This window comes from Rhinoderma darwinii, chromosome 2, assembly GCF_050947455.1.
Source record: "Rhinoderma darwinii isolate aRhiDar2 chromosome 2, aRhiDar2.hap1, whole genome shotgun sequence".
NCBI lineage: Eukaryota > Metazoa > Chordata > Amphibia > Anura > Rhinodermatidae > Rhinoderma > Rhinoderma darwinii.
Window position 1 is genome coordinate 241,482,369 of NC_134688.1, and position 25,179 is coordinate 241,507,547.

The window sequence follows — 25,179 nt, forward strand, 5'->3', positions numbered from 1 at the left end:
CTTCCACAAAAAATGAAATAAAAAGTGATCAAAAAGTCCCATGTACCCCAAAATGGTACTAATAGAAACTACAGCACACTCCGCACAAAATAAGCCCTCATACCGCTAAATCGATAGAAAAATAAAAAAGTTATGGCTCTCAGAATATGGCAACATAACTGAAATTTTAGTTTTAACAATCAGTTTTTTCTTTGTAAAAGTAGTAAAACATAAAAAAACCTATATAAATTTGATAATTTCGTATCGCTGTAATCGTATTGACCCGCAGAATAAAGTCAACATGCCGTTTTTATCGCACAGTGAACGCCGTAAAAACAAGACCACCCAAAAGATTGAGGAATCCCTGTTTTTCTCCTAGTTCGCCCCACAAATATTTTTCCCCAGTTTCCCACTACATTATATGGTACAATAAATGGTGCTGTGGAAATCTACAACTCGTACCGCAAAATACAAGCCCTCAAATGGCAATATTGATGGAAAAATAAAAAAGGTATGGCTTTTGGAAGGTGGTGAGGAAAAAACTAGAAGTGAAAATCTGAAAAATGCCTGCAGCGGGAAGGGATTAAAACCCTGATTGTTTAGGTGGCACTAAATGTCCACCGCACATGCATTGTGTGTAGTCTAAACCTGCAGTCATGTGTTATTCCACTTCCTCTGCCCCTCCTCTGTCTGTAGGTTAGCAAGAAGAGAAGACAGATGGAAAGGAGTTTGTAGTATGTAACCATCGAGACACACAGGTCGGCATAGGACCTGTATAGACAAAACATTGGGATATTTTTAATAAAACCGGTGGTGTGGGATTATTGTGTGATGAATCCTGTTCGTCGACGTGCCAGTTATCGCCACTTGTCGCAAACTGAGAAATACAGAGTCCTTGAACTGAGAGACCTTGGTTTATCACTCCGGCAGATAGCTACGCGCCTAGGCTGAGATGTCAGCACTGTTCAACATTGACAGACAACAACAAACGGGAATAACAGCAAGAGGTACATGGAGGAAAATCTCTGCACGGATGGTCTGATTGGATGAATGGCACGTAGTGATCCATTCTGTACTGCAAGTGAAAGTGGACGTCACATCCCAAGCATAGGGCGGAAACAAGTGTCGACACAAACCATCAGAAGGCATTTACACGTCATTAGGCTATGAGTCAGAAGTCTATACAGGTGTTCCATTGACCACACTCCATTGTTCTCAAAGGCTATATCATGGTGCACAGCCAGACAGCAATGGAGGCTGGAGAGGAGGTCTATTCACTTCAGCGATGAGTCACGTTTTTGTCTCAGAAACGATAGCCGGAGATTAGTCTGGAGAGAGCAAGCAACGCCATGAAGAGGCCTTCACAAGGGGATATCACACCGGTCCTACTCCCTGATTTATGGTGTGTGGTGGCATAATGTACGGTAGTCGGTAGTCGGTAGTCTAGTGTTCATTTCAGGTACAATAACAGCTCGGCGTTACATTGCTTTGGTCATTTAACCAGTGGTACGGCCATTTCTCCCAAGCATACCAGAAGCCGTTTTTCAACAGGACAACGCCAGGCCGCATGATGCTCGTGCTACTGAAAGCAGCCGGTTTGGCCTAAACGTGCTACCATGGCCTGCAGCGTGTCTGGACTTGTCTCCCATCGAGCACATCTGGGACGTCATTGGTCGGCCATTGCAAAGGGAGCTGCCAGCAGCCAATCTTAATGGTTTGCGTGTCCAAGTTTATTCAGCGTGGCATAACATTCCTCAGACAACCATTAATAACCTCATTGATAGCATGCAAAGTCGTGTAAGTACGTGTATTTCTATGCGTGGTACTTATACTCGATACTGAATAAATCAAGATGTTCGAAATATTTAGTTTCCATTTTATTATAATTTGCATATTATTAACGTGTCTATCGATCCTGTGATAGCTACAATTCCAGTATTTTTCCTGCTTGGTATTGCAATTTCAATGTTGAGGAGTGTATTTTATGAAAATGGACACCTAGAACATTGTGAAAATTTAAAACAGCACATTACACTCATGATGCCTTCATGCAATTTTGCATCAAAGTTTAAAGAGCATCTGTCAACACCTTTTTGCTGCCCTCACTGAGATCAGCATAACGTAGTGGCAGAATCGCTGATTTCAGTGTTATAAGTGTGCTGAACTTTGCAGAAGTTTTTATAAAACATAGTTTAATTGTTGCAGTGCTCACATTGCTCAGTGAAGAAGTCTGACATGTTCATGAGCTTCCACTAACCCCGCCCTCCTGCCGCTGATTGACTGATTTCTCCCTATGCACAGTAATAGTCTCGTTCCCTTAACTATATTGGCTTAGGTCTGAACATGTTAAGTTGGACAGGGAGTCTCTACTTCAGTTAATGTTAACTGTGTCTTGTCAGATTATTCTCCATCCCAAATGGAGCTAATCAGGAATGCCTAGTATATCTCGGTACCCTTTATTCTTTATGTACGTCCCAAACCCTTTATTTCTGGTTTCCCTGTAGGGGTCTCGGAACACAAGTTTGCAGCCTATGCAGACTATTTACTGTTCTTTATTTCCAATCCCCTTATAATACTCTTGAATCTTCTCACAGAATTGTCAAAATACGCAGCCATCCCGAAATATAAAATTAATCTTCAATAATCAGAGGCATTTTACATCTCACCCCCCCCCCCACCCCTTCTTTCTACTTTATCTACTTCTTCTCCTCCACATTAAAATACCTAGGTGTACATTTAACTCTAACACCTCTAGACTATTTCAGGATAATTTCCCTCTTTCCTGAAATCCCTTAAATTCGACCTTGTCCGATAAATACAGGGAACCTTTACCTGGTTCAATCGTTGCTCAATAATCAAAATGAACGTCCTTTGTAGGGTCATCTATCTCCTACAAGCCCTACCAATCTATATTCTCAGATTTAATTTTTTATAATAAATTGTCTTCTCTCCTTACCAAGTTCATCTGGAACAATAAACCAGATAGAATGGCCAAATGCATCCTCTTTAGACCCAAAGAATCTGGTGGAGTTGGCCTTCCAAACAACGACACATTATGTAGCATTTTATTTGTCGAGAATGGTAGACCGGCGGACACTAAATTCTATGGAATCCTCCTTTTGTTTTATCCCGCTAACATTTACCCCTTGGCTCAATGCCCCCTGTCGATTAAACCGGTCCCATCGCACTGTAACACCCACACTTGCAGTGACTAAAAAGGTATTTTTTTGACAGGTCATCTTCTCTCATCACCCCTCCTAAAAAAAATATCCCCCCTTAGGCCGGGCTTGGGCAAACCTATCTTCCACCAATTTCTACTTCATGGTTGTTCCCATGCATCTTACCTTATACAAGATTTCTCATGGCCATCTCTGGACTCTCTAAACAACATGATGGAACCTTGCCCTCTTGGCTTCTGAACAGCCAACTAATTCCACCATTCCCTGACCTTTCTTCCCCTTGACACTTCGTTTATATGCCCTAAGACATAACCCTGCAAGACGTACTAAATTTATGCCATATTGTTGTCCCTTCCGGATCAATCTCCACCAGCCTTCATATACAATTTGGAGCGGGACTACAACCTATCCTATCCCGTTCTATAACCCATCATAATGCGTTATAGCCCTGCGGAGCACTACTGTGAATCTCTGCATTAGACTCGTGTCATGTTTGGATAGAGGTGACAAGAGGATGCTTCACAAGACATACCAGTATGAGTATGAGTATCTGTGGACTGTGTTGAGTTGCTACTAGGACATTGCCGATACTTGGGCAATCAGATAGCCCAGAGGTAAACATCGCAATTAGCTTTTGCTGTGGGTGAGGGTTTGTATTCAAGTCATCACTCACTACTACTGTTACTGATTTCTTTACAATGTTGCCGATAACCGCTTGAAGTTCCCCAGGTTACCAGGTAAGCCATCAATATACAGGAATTGGTGGCTTATGGGAGGTGGGACTCGTTCTGAGACGTCAGGATGACGTTCTTGAATCAGATTGGAGCCCTGGCCCGATGACACCACCTGTTGGATTGGACCTTGCTTTTATATATCTGGCGTTTCCCCAACGCGTGTGCAGCCAAGTAACCAGTGTCGTATACATGCCGGGGACACATATGAGCACCAAAACGGTGATCATCGGCTGATAGGTGTTCAAATGTGTGTGACCCCTGATGATGTACTTTATAATAATGTGGGTGCTGAAATGCGTAGGGACATGACTATTTTTGGCAGAGGATTAAGAACATATACTATAAATAAGAGACTTGGTGTGTATGTGAATTGTGTGGATACTATACATTGACATCTTGAACCTCCTTCCTTATCCCATTTGGCTAGAGAGCCCATTTTAGGGTTGAATAATTCAGTAACATAGCGTGAATTGGAGCATGCAAAAATTTAGTTTTCTAAAGAATCTAAACGGAAAAAAAAACGAATTCTGTGTACTTTCAGGTAAAACTAAAGGAACATGGAGGAACAGTTTGGGCTTGTACAGCATGGGTATCGTGCCACGGACCCTTAATACAGCCATGTACAGAATGCCATAGAATCCATAAAAGTTGTGTCTACTTATTTTCATAAAGAGAATATCTAAAGTGCTGCAATAATCAAATAAACACACTTGGTGTGTTTTGGGCTACAGCAGTAAAACCAACATACTGTTCAAGATCATCGCAATAGTGCAGCATTGTCTTGTCTTGACTGTCCAATATTCAACAATGATGATAGTTTGTACTAATACCCGTTTCATGTTAAATTAAGACAAAAAAAGATGGAAAATGATTTGACATAGTTTACTTAGAATATCACGAACCCAGAGCCAGTAAAGTAAACTTCTCACAATAACATTTCGATAGCAAGTCGATGAATCATTTTCGCTTCATGTCTCCTTGTTTTAAAGTCTTAATTTGTGTTACTCTTTCCAGAACATAAAGCATAAATAAAATAACAACCAAAGGAAAGTTTAAGGGTACAGAGAGCTGATAGAGAAGCGCATTTATCTAAATATTCTGAATAAAGCAAGGCCATATATACACAAATACATCAGGTTACTTGGTTGCAGAAACTCAGTACAAATCCTACGAGCAAACAACCAGAATAGAACATTCACTGGCAAACTAGAAATAAACAGTGCTTCTAATCTAATCAGATTTGCTCCAGGGATTATATACATTCTGACAAGCATTCACCCAACAAAATGTAAAGTTTTCCTAATTTCAAACAGATCTGCAACACATTAATGTACACCAGCAGTACGGAAACGACTTCTAGAAGTGTGTACCACACAGTCAAGGCTATCATCTGTTTCAGCAGCTTTCATTACGTTACGGGAAGAAAAAAAGAAGCTGCAGAATGTAGGTAGAATATGGCAGCAAAACTGGGGAATTAACTATTGTATATATAATTAGTGGCAATAAAAACATTTAAATAAAGGCAATTCTCCCCATCATAGAGAGAAAAAAGTTTGTAATAATGTTTAAGTTAATAAAAATCTTGCTTTAGCTTGAAACAGATATTCAACCCTTGACATTTTATGAACTCACATATTGTTATCACTTGTACTTAGCCAAGTATACAATGACTCAGATCATTAACAGGAATACAGGCAAACTTATATTTTAGAGACCAGAGTAGGATTCTTAGTCCTCAAATGTATTAAATACAATTTTTATTGAGTTATTGAACCCTCAAAAATGGCATCACATCATCTGCAAAAAGGGATATTTTCTCTTGGACCCAAATGAACTAAAATCCTACAATATTCCTTATTGCAGCTGCCAAGGGTTTAAGAATTATAGCAAAGAGTAATGACGAAAGGGAACATCCCTGTCGCGTATGCCATTGGATACTATATCAGGATTAGGGCAGTTGGTTTAAATTATAATAGCCTTACACAAATAATAAATCTCTAAAGTCAATCTGGGACATTGTCTCCCATAAAAAGTCCCATTCAACTGTATCAAACGCCTTAGATGTATCCAAGGCCAAAAACAGTACTTTACCCTGGACTGGATGCAGAACTCTGGAGCTTCACATACAAGCTCAGGATATGATTTGAGGTATACTTGTTCGGTATGAAGCCACATCGACCTGGATGAATAATGGATTCAATTACCTGGGGTAATCTCAATGCTAGTATATAACTTTATGATTTTATGAAAGGAATAATTAATGAAATAGGTCAATAAGCCTTGGGCTTATTCAGGTCCTTGTCTGGCTTTTAGATTAACGTTATCATTTTTTACCCATATTAAACTAGATATCTCCCCATGCTCCTTTGAACCATTCCAGATCGATATCAATGTATACAAAAACACTTTTTTTCATAGACCTCGAATGGTAAACCATCCAATCCAGGGCATTTGTTCTTAGTAACCACTTTCACTAATTTTTCCAACTTGGAGCATCAAACACATTTCTGTGTTCTACAGTTAACCTGAGAAGCCCGATCCTATTGGTTTTAATTCTGTAATGTCCTGAGCATTCCTTGTTACCTTGGTTTCATACAACTTTTCATAATAGTCCACAAGGTAATTTACTGCTTGTTCTTGATCGTTTAGCAGCTCCCCTTTTAAAGTCTCAACCACTAAAATATATGTATTTTTTGTTGATTTTGAATAATAGCAACAAGGAGTTACTGGGGGATTAGCCACCAAAAATGATCAATAGAAGTATGGTTTTATGTGTTTTGCAATACAAGATTCTTTAACTACATGACTTTATTTTCAACTGATGGTCTATGTATGTATTCACCCTCCCAAAACACTACTTGATGTGCAATTTCCCTCCCCTTCTAGTAAAGCAATTTTTTTTTTATTCTGGATATCTTACTGAGAACTAAACCTCTACAATATTCTTTACTTATGTCTCATACTATTCTGGGCAAATCTAAATTGAGGTTCTGCTTAACCCCTTCACGACCAGCCCACGTAGATTAACGGGCTGCCGTGCTGGGCTTTTCTCCTGCAGCCCGTTAATCCACGTGGTGCCAGAACAGCGTGCACAGCGCTCTCCCTGTGCTCTGAATCTCTCAGCACACGCTGCTACTAGCAGCCTAAGTGCTGAGAGAAGACATCAGGACCGGATTGGTGTCGGTCCTGATGACGTGATCACCATGATAAAGCTATCATGGTGTTCACAGCAAAGTTTGTTGCAGCAACAAACTTTCTGTGCTGTTCGTTACAATGTTTCTCCTCCCTCCCTGTCAGATCGTTCTGAGACAGTGGGGGAGCAGAAGCTGTGCCGAGCAGCTGCTGTGTGTCTCACACTGACTGTGAAAAACACACAAAAACACCTCCACATAGATAGTGTAGTGTAGGCAGCTAGTTCTAGTTCAGGTAGTCTGTTAGGTAGATAGTACTCAGACTAGGACAATTAATTAGTTAGTAATCAATTAGGGCTTATAATGTGTGTGTGTGTGTGTGTGTGTGTGTGTGTGTGTGTGTGTGTGTGTGTGTGTGTGTGTGTGTGTGTGTGTGTGTGTGTGTGTGTGTGTGTGTATATATATATGTATATGATTTTATATATTTATATACTGTGTATATATATATATATATATATATATATATATATATATATACACACACATACACACGTCTATATTATATACACACACACACACACGTAATATGTATTATATATAGACATATATTTCAAATTTGTTAATACTAAAAATTAATAATTAGGGATGTTATATATCTATAACTTCATATAGATATATACGTACATGTAATATATACGTACACACACATATACTTATATAAATCTCTTCATATATTTTACACGTCAAAAAATAAAATTGTATGTAAATTCTAAATACATTTATTCATTGTTAGGCTGTGTTCACACGGAGTTTTTTGCAGGAGGAAAATTCCTCTTGAAAAAACTGCTCCAGATGTTTTTTGCACAGTGGTTTGACAAAAACTCGCCAAAACACTCGTTGAGGTGTATTTTTTACCCTTCTGACTGACTGAAATGGGGTTTTGGAGGCGGAAACCGCCTCAAGATAGGTCATGTCGCTTCTTTTTACCGCGATGCGTTTTTTTTGCTCACGGTAAAAAAGCTCGTCCAACTCCCATTGAAATCAATGGGAGACATTTTTGGGCTGTTTTTGACGAGTTTTGCGGAGCTGTTTCCGCGCCGAAAAACTCGTAAAAAAACTCTGTGTGAACAGGGCCTTAGGGTTGTACATAAATTTATTGATCAATGGATTATTGGACTTTTTCTTTGTTACTTTTATTAAAACTGTTACAAAAAATAAGTAAAAAAAAAAATACGTAAAAAATGGCACGCAAGTTATATACCACTGAAGAGGCATTTGCTCTCTTGGATTCTGATAGTGAATGGGGTCACTTTTGGGGGGGTTTCTGCTGTTTTGGTCCCTCCAGGGCGTTGCAAATGGGACATGGTACCGAAAACCATTATAGCAAAATTTGAGCTCCAAAACCCAAATGGCGCTCCTTCCCTTCTGAGGGCTGTAATGCGTTCAAATATAAGTTTATGACCACATATGGGGTATTGCCGTAATCAGGATAAATTTCTTTACAAATGTTGGGGTGCTTTTTCTCCTTTATTTCTTGCAAAAATTAAAAATGTCTATGTTTCTTCAGAAGAAATGTAAATTTTCATTTTCACAGACTAACGCCAATAAATTCAGCAAAAAACCTGTGGGGTTAAAATGCTCACTATACAACTAGATAAATTCCTTGAGGGGTGTAGTTTCCAAAATGGGGTCACTTTTTGGGGGTTTCCACTGTTTAGGTACCACAAGACCTCTTCAAACCAGACATGGAGCCTAAAATATATTGGAATAAAAAGGAGGCCTCAAAATCCGCTAGGTGCTCCTTTGCTTCTGAGGCCGGTATTTCAGTCTTTTATCACACTAGGGCCACATGTGGGATATTTCTAAACACTGCAGAATCTGGGCAATAAGTATTGAGTTGCATTTCTCGGGTAAAACCTTCTGTTTTACAGAAATGTATCTATTACAAATGAATTTCTGCAAAAAAAATTACATTTGTAAATCACACCTCTACATTGCTTTAATTTTTGTGAAACGCCTAAAGGGTTAAGAAACTTTCTGAATGCTATTTTGAATACTTTGAGGGGTGAAGTTTTTAAAATGGGGTGATTTATGGGGGGTTTCTAATATATAAGGCCCTCAAAGCCACATCAGAACTGAACTGGTCCATGAAAAAATAGGTTTTGGAAATTTCTTGAAAATGTGAGAAATTGCTGCTAAAGTTCTAAGCCTTGTAACGTCCTAGAAAAATAAAAGGACGTTCAAAAAACGATGCAAACATAAAGTAGACATATGGGGAATGTTAATTAGTAACTATTGTGTGTGGTATTACTGTCTGTTTTACAAGCAGATACATTTAAATTTAGAAAAATGCAATTTTTTGCAAATTTTCTCTAAATTTTGGTGTTTTTTATAAATAAATACTGAATTTATCGACCAAATTTTTTCACAGACGTAAAGTACAATATGTCACGAGAAAACAATCTCAGAATCTCTTGGATAGGTAAAAGCATTCCCAAGCTATTACCACATAAAGTGACACGTCAGATTTGAAAAATTCGCCTGCGTCCACAAAGCCAAAACAGGCTCAGTCCTGAAGGGGTTAAAGAAGTATTCCATCTTTTTAATATTTCATGTCCCTCCAATCATAACAACCAAGAGAAGCTTAATCTCACATCTTAATTCACATCTACTGCATACTGATCTTTGACCAAACTGTATCGTGACTGACAATGGTGAGTGATCTGATATAACCCTTTGTTTCATATAAGTGATGTTACACATTGTAAAACTATTCCCTATTACCACGTCTATTTGTGAAAAAGAATTAAACGTCTTAAAAAGGCAGGAGAAAAACTTGGAGAATAGCTTTCTACACCTCCAAACATCAAGCCAACCAAATTCCTCAAGTGTTTGTGCAAATCTTTTATTAGCGTACCATCTTTGTGTTAAATAATAATTTTTTCATCCCTTGTATTAGCTATTACCCCATTAAATTCCCCCACACCTGACATTGCATGCTCTGCTTTGTCTAGCATAAACTTTTTCAATTTAATCAGTGTCACTGGGGCAGAGGGGGAGGTATATATACTGTTTGCGGTCCCCATACCTCCGTTACAATGTATGTGCCAATGTAAATTAGTTTTTTTTATCTCCTCTCACCATGTATGTTAGGTGAGAGGATAAAAAAAAACTACTTGTTAGGCCCCCGCTGCCACCAATCGTGCCACCCCCCCTGTGCCCCCCCCCCCCCCCACCTCTAACTGCCGGGGAAAAAGTCTAAGGCAGCTATTATGCCTGTAAATAGAAACTGATCAGGGACCCTTAGGCCTCATGCACACGACCGTGTTCGGTCCGTGATATACGGTCCGCATGTCGGCCGCTTGTCCCGGACCGTACAAAGTACAGGGAGCCGGGCTCCTAGCATCATACTTATCTATGACGCTAGGTGTCACTGCCTATCCACGTAACTACTGTCACACACTAAAACATGATTACAGTACGGGACAGTAGTTCCGCGGACAGGCAGTGACCCCTATCGTCATAGATAAGTGTGATGCTAGGAGCCCGACTCCCTGCACTGTGTTCGGTCCGGGACATGCAGCCGACATGCGGACCGTATATCACGGACCGAACACGGTCGTGTGCATGGGGCCTTATAATTGGTCCCTGATCATATGGTCACTGTGATATACCTATTACAGTGACCATAGTCCCATATTTACAAAATACAGCACAGGATTTGTGCTGTTTGCCTCCCTTCTCTCACTGTAGTTGATCTGTGAGAGGAGAGAGAGAGATACTATACAAATCTTGTGCTGTTTTACTGTGAAAAACACACCAGATACTCACGTTCCTATATTACCCGTAATCACATCCCAGATTACCTTTTTTTTTGTCCGCTGACTTTGTTCTAATTGCTGTTATTAACTGCGGTTTACCGTATTTTTTTTTTTTAAATGGTAGTGTTGTGTGTATATATATATATATATATATATATATATATATAAATATATAAAAAAAAAATACAAAAAAAAATTAATTTGTTAGTTTAGTGTAGCAAAAAAATTAATCGCAGAAGCCGCAGAGTGTTCACTGCAGAGCAGGCATACACCATGCTGTGCTCTAGCAGTTCCGGCAGCGGTACGGATACTGCGTCAGAAGCAGAACTTGGCTCAGAAAGCGACACAAGTTCTGCTTCTGCCACTGGACCCCCCAGCCCTATGGTGGTGGACGCAGCTGTCACCATTGAAGGGTCAGGAGCAGGGCCTAGTAATGCAGTCACTCCTGCAATGTGGGATCCTGCAGTTTCTTTCTCCCCCCAAATTCCACCATTTACAGCGACTCCAGGCATCAACACTGATGTCGCAAATTTTACCCCCTATAATTTTTTTAATTTGTTTATAGGCGATCAGGTCCTGGAACTAAATGTCGAGCAGACAAATTTATACGCCAGGCAATTTGCCACCCAAAATCCAAGGTCTTACTATGCCAAAGCATGGATCTCCACAACCATCTGTGAGATAAAAAATTTTTGGGGAATTACCCTAAACATGGGGATAGTAAAAAAAAACTCTATCCGCTCCTACTGGGCTACCAGCGCTATTCACAGCAACCCTGTATATGCTGCTGTCATGGCCCGAACGCGCTATGAGACTATAATGCGTTTCATGCACTTCTCAGACAACTCCCAAATCCCAATAAGTGACCCAGGCCGTGATCGCCTCAACAAGGCCAAAAAATAGCGGTAGACGAGTCCCTTATGTCGTTCAATGGCCGTCTATCGTTTCGCCAATATATCCCCTCCAAAAGAGCCCCATACGGTGTGAAGCTTTATAATGTGTGCGAGAGCACAACGGGCTACAAATGTGGCTTTTTTTTTTTATATATATGAGGGCAGGGACCGCCACCTTAATCCCCCAGGATGCCCAGAGGATGTTGGCATTAGTGGGAAAATTGTCTGGGAACTCATGATGCCATTCCTACAGAAAGGGTACCATGTGTACACCGACAATTATTACACCAGTCTCCCCCTGTATAAGTCCCTCCATGTTGCTAATACCGGGGCCTGTGGGACGGTCTGCAAAATTAGAGCCGGCTTCCCTCAACAACTGGTGTCCAGGCAGATAGAAAGGGGTGCGACACTCTCATTTGCAAGCGACTAGTTGCTCGCTGTCAAATGGAGTGATAAAAAGGAGGTGTACATTCTGACCACCGTGCATGAAGACACCACAGTGGCAGTGAGAGAGTGGGGCGCTACCTCTGATAAGAGGAAACCGGTCTGCGTGGTGGACTATAATAAGTTCATGTGGGGAGTCGGTCTATCTGACCAGGTCCCACAACCGTACATGGTCAAGCGCAAAACTAGGACCTGGTATAAAAAGGTAGCGATCTATCTCATCCAGATGGCTACTTATAACAGCTATGTGCTGTACAAGACCCAGGGAACGCTCAGTTTCTTCCAATATCAGGCGAAAATTATAGAGCGCCTCCTGTTTGACTCCCCTGCACCTGGAGAATCCTTTGAGTCAGAGGAAGTCAAAATGTAAATAAGATATAACTTTTATTAATATATTAGTAAAAAGTCCAAGGATGGACAACACAACGTCCTCAGGGGATCACAATCGGGCTTGTGATCAAGCCCCATTGTGATCCCCTGAGGACGTTGTGTTTACAACGAAACATGTCGGGGGGGGCTATATATATATTAAAAAAAATTAACTGCTATGACATACTAGCCTCTATACTTTATATACTGTGACACCAGCGTACGTCCAGCAGTCTGCAGCTGCTGACGCAGGCACTCACATTGAAATAGTATTTTCATACTCAATCCTGCCTCAATCTGGCAGCATTTATATAGAGTATCTGCTAGTTGTCTATAGCCACATTCTAACTCTTTGTGCCTTTGTTGTCCATCCTTGGACTTTTTACTAATATATTAATAAAAGTTATATCTTATTTACATTCAGTTGGTAGCTGGGAAAATGAGTTTCACTGTGCCTCTGGCACATTAGTTTTTTCGATTGAATTATTTACCTGCCAGCTACCAGGGTCTTCTCAGTATCTCAGAGGAAGGCAAAAGGATCACTGAGCGCCACTTCCTTCACCCCGTCCCTGCCACTAATTAATTTTATATATAATTTAGGGAACACCAAAAAAGGGTGGGGTGGGGGATTCATTTTAGGGAGTCAATTTTATTTATTCATATTTTTTGTTTAGTTTCTGGGCTTTCCAAGGGTGGGAGGTATTCTCATGGGGAGGTAGTAAATTATTTATTTTAGACTGTAAAACTAATTTTCCCCTTTTTGATTTTTTTATACATTTCTTGGACTATTAAATGAACTTGGACATGATCACTCACAAATGAATACAGTTTATTGTGCAGGAGCCCACATCTGTCTATTCAGAACATGGACTCCCACAAGTGTTCTTGAAATAAAAAATAAATGTGGGCATTGCATTTATTAGTAGATAAATCCAACACGTGCGGCCCATGCCACCCCTGAATTAGTGGAAGTCGTACATTTTAGCAATGACTACAAGAATAAATTGAGGATGTATTTCCTTTTTCTTATGACTGTGTCCTGCCACATACAGCTGTTACATTCCTAATTCTGTACCATGATATGGGCATGATATTTTTTTTTTGGAGGATCTCTAATAATCGAGTTGTTCCTTATCAATACACCATGGGATTTCTTACAGTTCTTCTGGAAATACTGACATCATTTTGGGGATTAGTGATCCTTTACTGTTCCTATAGATGGTTTTGGACACTGCCCCTTTATATATTCTGTAGGTGATTGGTTGTTTTGTGCACATAGCGGTTTCAACCTTGCCGGGCAGGGGCCTGTTATGGTGTACCGCGTCACTTGGCACATTCGTCCCGCATAAGAATTGATGGAGCTAAAGAGACGTTGTACAACCAGTCACTGAAAAAAACAAAACCTTGTCATGACAGCCCTACAGGTGTTCTTCTATCTAGTGAACAGACTCGAGTTTGCAACATAGTTGGATACATTTTCCTCCATTTGTTTGAAGATATTGCCCGTCACTCCAGTACAGTTTATTTTTTCCTCTCTGACGAATTTGATATTAGGACAGAATACTGTCCACAATGACATCATAATGGCACAGATGCAGGACAACTGCGTCTTCTTGGGGTCAAAATACTTACTATACCCCTAGATAAATACCTTAAGGGGTCTAGTTTTCAAAATGGGGTCATTTGTGGGGGTTTCCATCATTCTGAGACCTATGAGCCTCTGAAAACCTGGCTTGGTGCAGGAAAACAAAATGTACTTCAAAATTTATAAAATTATTATTACATTTGTCCTCTAAATTGCTGAAAATGTATTTTATTTTTTCAAAAGTGCTGCCAAAATAGAGTAAAGAGATTGAAATATATATGTAATTAAAAAAAAATTGTACTGTATGTATGTACATATGTGACATATTGCAGTTAAAAATAGGGAAAAATGATAATTTTTACAAAATGTCTTCAATTTTTCTATTTTTTCATTAACTTCCGCAAATCGTATCAGTCAACTTTTACCACTAAGATAAAGTACAACATGTGACGAAAAAACAATGTCAGAATTACTTGGCTATTAAAAACTTTCGAAGAGTTATTCTCTGATAAAGTCAGACACACCAGATTTGACAAATCTGGCTTAGTCATTAAGGTCCAAACAAGCTTGGTCATTAAGGGGTTAAAAGAAGTTGCTGTAAAGTGGCAAGTGGGCTTATAAGGTTTCATCAGAATGTTTCCGAAGAACCTCATGTCCATGTTTAGAAATTTTGGTGAGCAGCAATAGAATGTATAAAAAGTAGATGTGCAGTCTATGTCTTTTTCTCCCTTGCTGGATACATATGACTAACACTTTTCTGAAGATAAAGTCTTTATAAATGTGTTGCATAGTCTTACAAATCTACACAGTTTCTTCATGTCCAATAGACCATAAGCTAACAAACGGAGATCAAAAGAGGTAGTAAAGTAACTTATGAATGCAATATAAGAGTACGCAAAATGTTTGTAAAAGGCTGTAGGCAGACATAGCTCCCTAGTAGAAAAAGAAGAAAACATACAAAAAGCAAATATAGGGTAGCACCACATCAATGTACATTTCTACATTTTTTTACAGGTTACAATGAAATAAAAGGAAGTCTTACCTGCAAGACCCTGTACTTTTGCACATTCCAAGTAGAGGTCTCTTTTCAGAAAAACTGTCAGCCTTTTGAGAATCTACAAATTAAGAAATTATGAGAACATTAGAAAAACGTAAGTTTGTAACTATATGAAACAGAAATTTGTCAACAACATAAGTCTGTGTCTATTGGTGGCAGAGATTCAAAGGTGGTTCTCTCCATCCCAGAATGCAGGGTCAATGACAGTAATTATCTGTTATTCTCAAATGTTTGCTTGGGACTAAATGAGCAGGGTTGTAGGTCTCTTTCATGATGTATAAAACAAATACAAAGCTTACAAACATGGGTTTGAACCCTGTGACTACGCTCATTCATCGGATGATCTGCTCCTCTTTTATACAAAATTAAAAATCATCGTTGTCGGCAGCACATCTCCCTGCGCTGCCGACATGATGAAAATGTATAGGGACGAGCATATCCCTATACATATCTAATCATTGCTCCTTGTGAAAGGAGAAAACGAGCGATCGGCGCTAGTTTACACGGTCCACGTCAGGCCGCATAATAGGACCCTAACTTGTGATGAGTTACCAGCAGTGTGGCTATTTTATTACCATGCAGCAAAAATACATGTTAACTTTATTCTGCGGGTCAGTTCATTTACGGCAATACCAAATTGACATCATTTTTATTTTGTTTTACTACTTCAAAAAAAATATAAAAAGTGAATTTGTGTCGCCATAACCTTTTTATTTTCCTGTTGATGGAGCTGTGTGAGGACTTGTTTATGCGGGGTGAGCTGTAGTTTTATCTGTCATTTTTTACATGCAAACTACTTCATAAATGCTGACCGGCCAACAGAGTTCATTTTAACCTACTAATATTTATTTGATGCAAATGCGTCCAAGTTTTTTCTGTATTATTTTATAGTTGCTAACCTTCTGTAATTTGCCAAGTCCAGAAATCGAAAAAATTTTGGAACACACTCTCAATATGCTGGTTAATATTTTCTATTAGCAAAACATAATTTTATCAATGGTTATCTGGTTGTAAGACACGTATGGTTATTATAGAAGTATACAAAAAATATCATTACACTGATAAAAAAAATTCAACCACAATATTTCACTTTATAAACAGCAAATATCTCATTAGTAAAAGGACAAGAAATGGAATCAGATTAATTGCAGTCCCACTGATTGTGCTGCAAACACGTGCCCTGCTTAATGGAGTCAGTATTCACTTCAATTGCGTGTGTGGGTGAAAGTATAATCCATAGGTTGTGATGGATTAATTTTTTTGATATCTGGAATTGTATTTGCGTCTGTGCTGGTGGAATATGCTGGCGATACGCACACCTGCTCAACACTCTTTGTTTAGTGCAGCTCAATGATTGAAAACAAAAAACAAAAATCCAGCCAAATCCATCAAATATACAAAGAGTTGAAATCCTGTTGCAAAGTCCTTTTCTTAAACTCCCAAATCCTTTTAATTCTGTCATATAACACTACAGCATTTATGAAAAGCTGAAAATCCAGACAAATCACACAATTAAAGTAATGAAAAATGCACCACCTGCCCTTATCTAGCCTTCCACTTAATAAAATGGTGACACTGGTTCACCTATCTGAAAAAATGTGTATAATAATTCCGAGTTACTAGGCAAGCTTTCATTTAATCAACTTGGAGTACTTTAATCACAATGAAGATAGCCTCAATCCGATGACCTCCAATGTAATTCATTTACTGGCCCATGCTTACTGCGCTTTATAACACTGCAGCCATTCACACATCCTAGTTCAGAACGTCTCATCCAGACTCAATGCCAAGTGCTATAAAAGTATGTTTTATATATCTTATATATATTTTTATACATACACACACACACACACACACACACACACACACAAATGCAATTATTTACTGCTATGCAAAAGTAAACGGTTATCAGTTATTTTTGTATCCTAGTAGTTTTTTTTTATAGTCTTTAACAAAATGGAATGGACTGTGTCATAGAAATTATATATTCAGTAGTTACAACTGCAAAGACATGACTAAACCGCAAGTTAAAATCTATAAGTCACAATCCACACGTTAGAAATTCCTACAAGAAATTGTGAGTTGCTTGCAATTTCTTAATTACCTTGTAGCCCTAGCATTCGTTGGGAATTAGTCAAAGGCTAAAATTATACATCGTTTTTTTTTTTTTACCTAAACACAGGAGTGGCTCCAAAAAAAAAAAGAAAGGAAAAGTATAAAGAAAAAAGACTGATGTTTGTCCTCTCTTTTATATAGACTCCTTTGTTTGGCTCAATAAACTGCATCAAAAACAGCCCAAAAAAACTGCATCTGTGATTCCAGCCTCAAAGGGTGCCTAATTCTACCCTTAGTCATTTAACATTTAGATGGATAACTTTTCAACAAATTTTTCATGAATCAATAGTACAAAGTAACTTTGTAATATATCTTATTAGAGAACATGCCTTTTTATCCACCTATCAACCTCCTTACCCCCCTAACTGTTCACTCAAAATTAATTTACTGCTTTCTACGTCTCCTCAAGAGAAGACGGACTATCAGCTCACTGAGGGGTTAAGTTACATCTGTCCATAGAAGTCTACGCAGAGGAGAGGGGGAGGAGGGAGCAGGAGCAGAGTGAGACAGAGGCAGAGAGACACAGACATGTTGTTGCAGCTTTCTAGTAAGTCTTTTATCTCACCCCAGTTCTGGATTCACAGCTAAACTGTTAATTACTGCAGTATAACGTCCTCCATGTTGCTGCTACTTATATATATATATGTGATAGAAAGCAATAGGAGAGCAGGAAGTTCTCTTCTCTGTGTGCTGTGTATGACAGACATAATAGCAGCTAGGCTCCAAAAACTGAGATATAAAGATAACTGGAGTAAGATGTGCCTGTGACTAAATTAGATGCATCTCTAAAGCGTTAACTAAAGGAGGATTCTCCATAATTAGAAGATTGGCATTAAACATCTGAACATAAAGGTTACCTCATGAATTACAGCACTCGGCTGTTTGCTTTGGCCCCATGGACATTCAATGGAGCAGCAGTGTGCATGCGTGCTTACCGCTGTATTCAAGTGTCTCATCACTGCGGTCGTGCAGTAAGGAGGAATGGGGGCTTGTTCTTGTGATCGGTGGGGGTCCCAGCAGTGTGGTCTCCAGCGATCAGACATTTATCAACTATCCTGTGAATAGGTGATAAGTGTTCTTTGTGCGATAATTACTTTAAAGTAAATTATGTTCTTTTAATTTAAATATTAATAATTTAAATATTAAAATATTAATAATTTAAATATTTTATTTAAATATATTTTTTAATATTTTAATTTAAATATCAAAATTCTGTGCGGATTCATTTCCTCATTAATTTTCTAGCTGTCAGAGATTTGTTTTTTGGATACAGAGGTCCAAATCCTTTGCATAGACATACATTTAAAACAGGATTCTGGCTGCCTGCAGCCACCACTAGAGGAAGCTTAGGAGCCAACTGCATACTGTTTATACATTTAACTAAATAATAACACTGTCTGCAGTAAGCTTTAAAACCACCTCTAGTGGCAGCTGCAGGCAGCCAGCATGTTCTCTTTTAAATCTAAGTTTATGGACGAGATTTGTATTAGAAAAAAAATGGAACTTCGATTACTAAACGGTTTCCAAAGTATAATTTTAAAAGGACAGCATTTTGTAGTGATGAAAATAACTTTATACTGTATTGTATAGTGATACCACCCATTCTATCCAAAGCTGCTGTTGCATGGACCCCCATGATCTTTTAACACATGTAACGCAAGGATAGTGACTAAACTAGCTGGCATACAGATAACGATCCACAGTTAGATGTTTGAAATATAATTTTACAAAAACGTAAAAAAAAAATCTTTAAAAAAAAAGACGAGATTGGCAAAAATAATAATTCAATACAAATGAAAATAAAAACGTATTTAGTATGGTTAGAACTTAAACTCTTCAAAAAAAATTGACGCAAAACTTTCAAATATTGTTAAAATAAAAAGATGACTTAATTGTCAAGACGAACGTTAATGTTTTTGCTGTCAAGTTAAAAACAAATCAGCAGTAACTGTAATATTCCTTTATTCGTGTTTGATACTATTTAAAACATAAATTAAAGTTTTTGTAAATGTATTTTACTGCATGTCAAAACTATAAAGCAAAAAGTCACCATGACCATAACTGCTTATAATAAAATTTTATTTCAAAGTATAACTTCTCTTGTGCCAAATCTTTACAGGCTTCTTAGTTCTGGAACTTTTACTAACAATATTTTTATTACGTTATGCTTTTATTAGTTAAATATCTTGGCCAATAACCACCACTGTTAAAAATATACTACTACGAGGTTTATGGTGACCACAGAGAAAAGGACTCTGAGCCAGGTGCAATGTGCTAGGTTCTTTTATAGAATTCATTTAACTCTTTTTATTGGTAGCCTAATTAGTCTTGGCTTACTGTTTTGCTCTTAGGCTTACATCTGTCGCTTTTGGATTTATTTAACCTAAATCTGCTATACAGTGATGGCAGGTTTTGAATTCATATGATAAGTACACTGAGCAATTCAACTTTTGAGCATGACTGGACACATATCAGGTTGGTATATTATCGCAGATTTAGATTGCTTTTGAAATCAGTTAATTCTTTGTTGGATCCCAGAGAACACAGACGGGTTTTGCAACTAGACTGGCACTTCGTAAATTGGAGCGGTCTCTTCACTCATCAGTTTTACCCAGTACCCAAAAACAGTGCTCAATTAATACCCCCATACACTTATTTATTATTCAATTAATTCCGCCATTCAGTGTGTAATTAATGCGTACGTCATCATTTAGTGCTCATACTACCCACAATACAAATAATGTGGCTATTAGGAGATCATTTAGCCACAGTATAATTAATACTACCACCAACCTTTAAAGGGGTTTTCCAGTTTTATCCCAATAAAGCTTAATTACTATATAAATCAAAAGTTCTACAACTTTCTTATATACATTGTGTTTTAAATTCTCAAAATTTGAAGATATTAGTTTGCTGTCAGTGAATGAGAATACTCCAGTTTACGTTCAGAGGCTGCACACCCCTGTATATACCTAGTTCTGCTCTGAGCTAAGGAGTCCAGACAATATAATGAGGCAGCTTCGCAAATGAGAGGTTGATGCTATGTTTTATTTTGGAGTCTAGGCTGTTTAGCTCACAGAGCACTCCTCATAAAAATCAGTGATGTGTGAATAAGTCGCAACACTGATTTTTATAAGGCATATGCAGTGTATGGGAAGGATTATGGGTAGCAGAATGTCACCACAATATGCTAACCTGTTCATGGCCAAACTAGAGGAGGAGTTTTTATCAACCTAAACAACTAAACCTCTAGTGTTTCCGGTACATTGATGACCTGTTGATAATCTGGAAAGGCTCTGAATATGAACTGCTTTCTTTCCATAAAATCTTTAACAAGTTCCATCCTATCATCAAACTCACTCTCAACTACTCTACAGCTCAAATACATTTCCTGGACATGACCATATACATGAGAAACAATACCATACAAACAACAATCTACCATAAACCTACAGGCCGTCCAGCATATCTGAGATAGAACATCTTCTATCCGAGACACATAAAGAAATCCCTCATCTACAGCCAGGCTCTGCGCTACATACGGATCTGTTCAGACAGTGAAGACAGAAAACAACATCTGCTATCACTGAGGAATACATTCTTACAACAGGGATACCATCCACGTATTATAGATGATCAGATCTACAGAGCAACAAGAATTCCAAGGAGCAATCTTCTGGAGTACAAAAAGAAGGAAGACAATATCAGGGTGCCCCTAGTGGTCACATACAACCCCCAAATGAACATCTTGAGGAAAATTGCTGCTGATCGCCAACCTATATTTAACAAAGACAATAAACTGAAGGAAATATTCCCGGATTTACCATTCCTTGCCTACAAACAGCCACCAAACCTAAGGAATCTCCTGGTCAGAATTGCCCTCTCATCACCATCAGAGACTCACACTTTATCGTGCAACAGTAGAAAATGCAAGACCTGTACCAACATCTTGTCATCAAACACCATCCACATACCAAACACGCCGCAGGACTATAAAATCACTGGCACGTTCTCCTGTACATCCTCCAATGTAGTGTACATGATCCTTTGTACAAGGTGCATCAATAAAGGAATCTACATTGGGGAAACCATACAAAAACTACAAACCAGGATGAATCTTCACAGACATACAATAAAACAGGAGGTGGATACACCCGTGGGAAAACACTTCTCTGGACCAGACCACAATTTGGCAGATTTAAAGGTCCTAATACTGAAGGGACATTTTAAGAACAACAGAGAAAGAAAAATTTTGGAATTCAAGATGATAAGTTTCCAGTCATTGACACAAGGACTCAATCTAACACCTGGATTTATGAGCCACTACATGGACACACGTCACATCCCCCATCAGACTGACCACAGATCCATTATCTCCTAAGTCATAACCTCAGTTTTATGGGCCCAGTGTAGCATCCATGGCCGCAGGCCGTCGGGTTCACTCACCTCCCGACGCCCGCAGCCATGGATCTGTGAGCGCTGGTCCCCGTCTCCCTCCTAGGAGACGCCAGCGCTCACTTCCGCTCCGTTCGGCTGTGTCCCGTAGGGTGCGCGCGCACGCTCGCGCCCGGCCTTAAAGGGCCAGTGCGCGCAATAAGGAAATCGTCATCACCATCAACTGCCACGATTTCTTGGTCTATAAGAAGGCCCCTGGCCTTCTAATCCTTGCCTGAGCTTTGTTAGTTTTCCCAGTCTGTCTTGCAAATGGTCCCTTAGTGTTTCCCGTTCCTGTTGTTACCCGTGCCTTGTTCCCCGTACCTGTTTCCGTGCTTTGCCTTAGTATCAAGTCGTGCCACGTCCTGTGTCATCTGCCACGTCCAGAGGAATCTGCCACGTCCTGTGTCATCTTCCACGTCCAGAGGAATCTGCCACGTCCTGTGTCATCTGCCACGTCCAGAGGAATCCGCCACGTCCGGAGGAATCCGCCACGTCCGGAGGAATCCGCCACGTCCGGAGGAATCCGCCACGTCCGGAGGAATCCGCCACGTCCGGAGGAATCCGCCACGTCCGGAGGAATCCGCCACGTCCGGAGGAATCCGCCACGTCCGGAGGAATCCGCCACGTCCGGAGGAATCCGCCACGTCCGGAGGAATCCGCCACGTCTGGCGCAACTTGCGGCTCCTGTGTCATCCGCCACATTTGGCGCCATCCGCTGCACCCATCTCATCTGTGCCAGAGCTGCGGCCACCATCTGGACTATTCAGGTACCCTTGTGCGGGACATTGTATTTCTGGGGTTTCCTGCAGTTTGTCCAGCTGCCTTCCCGCTACGGCGGTACGGCCTAGTGGGTCCACTAACCCGCTTCGTGACACCCAGTTTATCCTAATGATGTATCACCTCATTTACTAATTGTCTTTGTGTAACATCTTAAAGAGGCTCTGCCACCAGATTATAAGTGCCCTATCTCCTACATAATCGGATTGGTGCTGTAATGTAGATAACAGTGGTTTTTATTTTGAAAAACGATCATTTTTGACAAAGTTATGAACAATTTTAGATTTATGCTAATTAGTTTCTTAATAGACAACTGGGCGTGTTTTTACTTTTTACCAACTGGGCGTTGTACAGAGGAGTGTATGACGTTGACCAATCAGTGACCAATCAGCTTCATACACTTCTCATTGTTCCAGCCCAGCTTCTTTCACTGCACAATCACACTGTAACAATGGGCTGGAACATGAGAAGTGTATGACGCTGATTAGTCACTGATTGGTCAGCGTCGTACATTCCTCTGTACAACGCCCAGTTGGTAAAAAGTAAAAACGCGCCCAGTTGTCGATTAAGAAACTAATTAGCATAAATCTAAAATAGTTCATAACTTTGTCAAAAAGGATCGTTTTTCAAAATAAAAACCACTGCTGTTCTCTACATTACAGTGCTGATCACATTATTTAGGACACTTATAATCTGGTGACAGAACCTCTATGTTGTGCTTTTTTGCCAGTCATTCATTTGTAAACTTGCCTGAAGAAGGGGCCTGTGTGCTCTGAAAGCTTGCATATATAATTTTTATGGTTAGCCAATAAAGGTATCATACCTACTATACTTTTGTCTTTTTTGACACAAAAGTATTTAATATTGCATATATTCATATCCAAATGTACAGACATGTACGCATTCAATGCATATAGACATACCCGACAAATAGTACACACCCATACAAACATATATATACACAAGTATATATATATATATATATATACACATACATACATACATACATACATACTAGTCCATCTCAATGAATTAGAATATCATCGAAAAGTTAATTTATTTTAGTAACTCAATTCAAAAAGTAAAACTCATTTATTATATAGATTCATTACACACAGAGTGATCTATTTCCAGCATTTTTTTTCTTTTAATGTTGATGTTCAGTAGGCCTACATTTCGGTATTAATATTCAAATTTTCCGAGACACTAAATTTTGGGTTTTCATTAACTGTTAGCCATAATCCTCAACATTAAAAGAAAAAAATGCTGGAAATAGATCACTCTGTGTGTAATGAATCTATATAATAAATGAGTTTCACTTTTTGAATTATATTATATATATATATATATATATATATATATATATATATATATATATATATATATATATATACACACACACTTGGGTGGGAAGGTCGATCCCATACTCCATTGAGGGTTTTCTACCTGCCTTCAATATAGTTAAACAGAGAGCATGGTGTGTGAGGTGGAGAGAGAGGGCTAGAAGCTGAGTAGCAGAGAGGAGTATGTTGTACTAAAGCGGCACATGTTATGCTGGCTGGAACACACACACACACACACACAAACACCATACTATTTGGTATTTATTTCTGAAAAACACCAAAATTTAGAGAAAATTTGCACAAATTAGCATTTTCTAAATTTAAACGTATCTGCTTGTAAAACAGATAGTAATACCACACAAAATAGTTACTAATTAACATTTCCCATATGTCTACTTTATGTTTGCATCGGGTTTTTTTTAACGTACTTTTATTTTCTAGGACGCTACAAGGCTTAGAACTTTAGCAGCAAATTCTTATATTTTAAAGAAAATTTAAAAAGGCCATTTTTTAGGGACCAGTTTAGTTCTGAAGTGGCTTTGAGGGCCTTATATATTAGAAAATTCCCATAAATCACCCCATTTTGAAAACTGCACCCCTCAAGGTATTCGAATCAGTATTCACAAAGTGTTTTAACCCTTTAGGCATTTCACAGGAATTAAAGCAAAGTAGAGGTGAAATTTACAAATTTTATTTTTTTGGCCAAAATTCATTTTGAATAAAAAAAAATTTGTAACACAGAAGGTTTTACCAGAGAAATGCAACTCAACATTTTTTTTGCCCAGATTCTGCAGTTTTTACAAATATCCCACATGTGGTTCTAGTGCGCTAATGGACTGAAACACCGGCCTCAGAAGCAAAGAAGCACCTAGTGGATTTTGGGCCTCCTTTTTTTTAGAATATATTTTAGGCACCTTGTCAGGTTTGAAGAGGTCTTGTGGTGCCAAAACAGTGGAAACACCCCAAAAGTGACCCCATTTTGGAAACTACACCTCTCAAGGAATTTATTTAAGGGTATAGGTAGCACTTTGACCACACAGGTTTTTTGCTAAATATATTGGAATTAGTCTGTAAAAATGAAAATCGACTTTTTTTCTGAAAAAACATAGAAATTTTTAATATTTACAAGGAATAACGAAGAAAATGCACCCCAAAATTTGTAAAGCAATGTCTTCCGATTACGGCAATACCCCACAAGTGGTAACAAACTGCTGATTGGGGAAGGAGCGCCATTTGGATTTTGGAGCACAGATTTTGCTGGAATGGTTTTCGGTGCCATGTCACGTTTGCAACGCCCAGGAGGGACCAAAACAGT

The 25,179-nt window shown here is 38.9% G+C and overlaps 1 protein-coding gene across 5 annotated transcripts in view; it reads right to left on the reverse strand.

Moving 5' to 3' along the window:
• BCAS3 (BCAS3 microtubule associated cell migration factor) overlaps positions 1–25,179 on the reverse strand; it is a 1,147,652-nt gene that overhangs the window by 1,018,606 nt on the left and 103,867 nt on the right. For all 5 annotated transcript variants that reach the window (XM_075852996.1, XM_075852997.1, XM_075852998.1 and 2 more), the window contains exon 7: positions 15,178–15,250. In XM_075852996.1, coding sequence (XP_075709111.1) covers positions 15,178–15,250 — 73 coding nt within the window. The remainder of the gene's footprint in view (positions 1–15,177; positions 15,251–25,179) is intronic.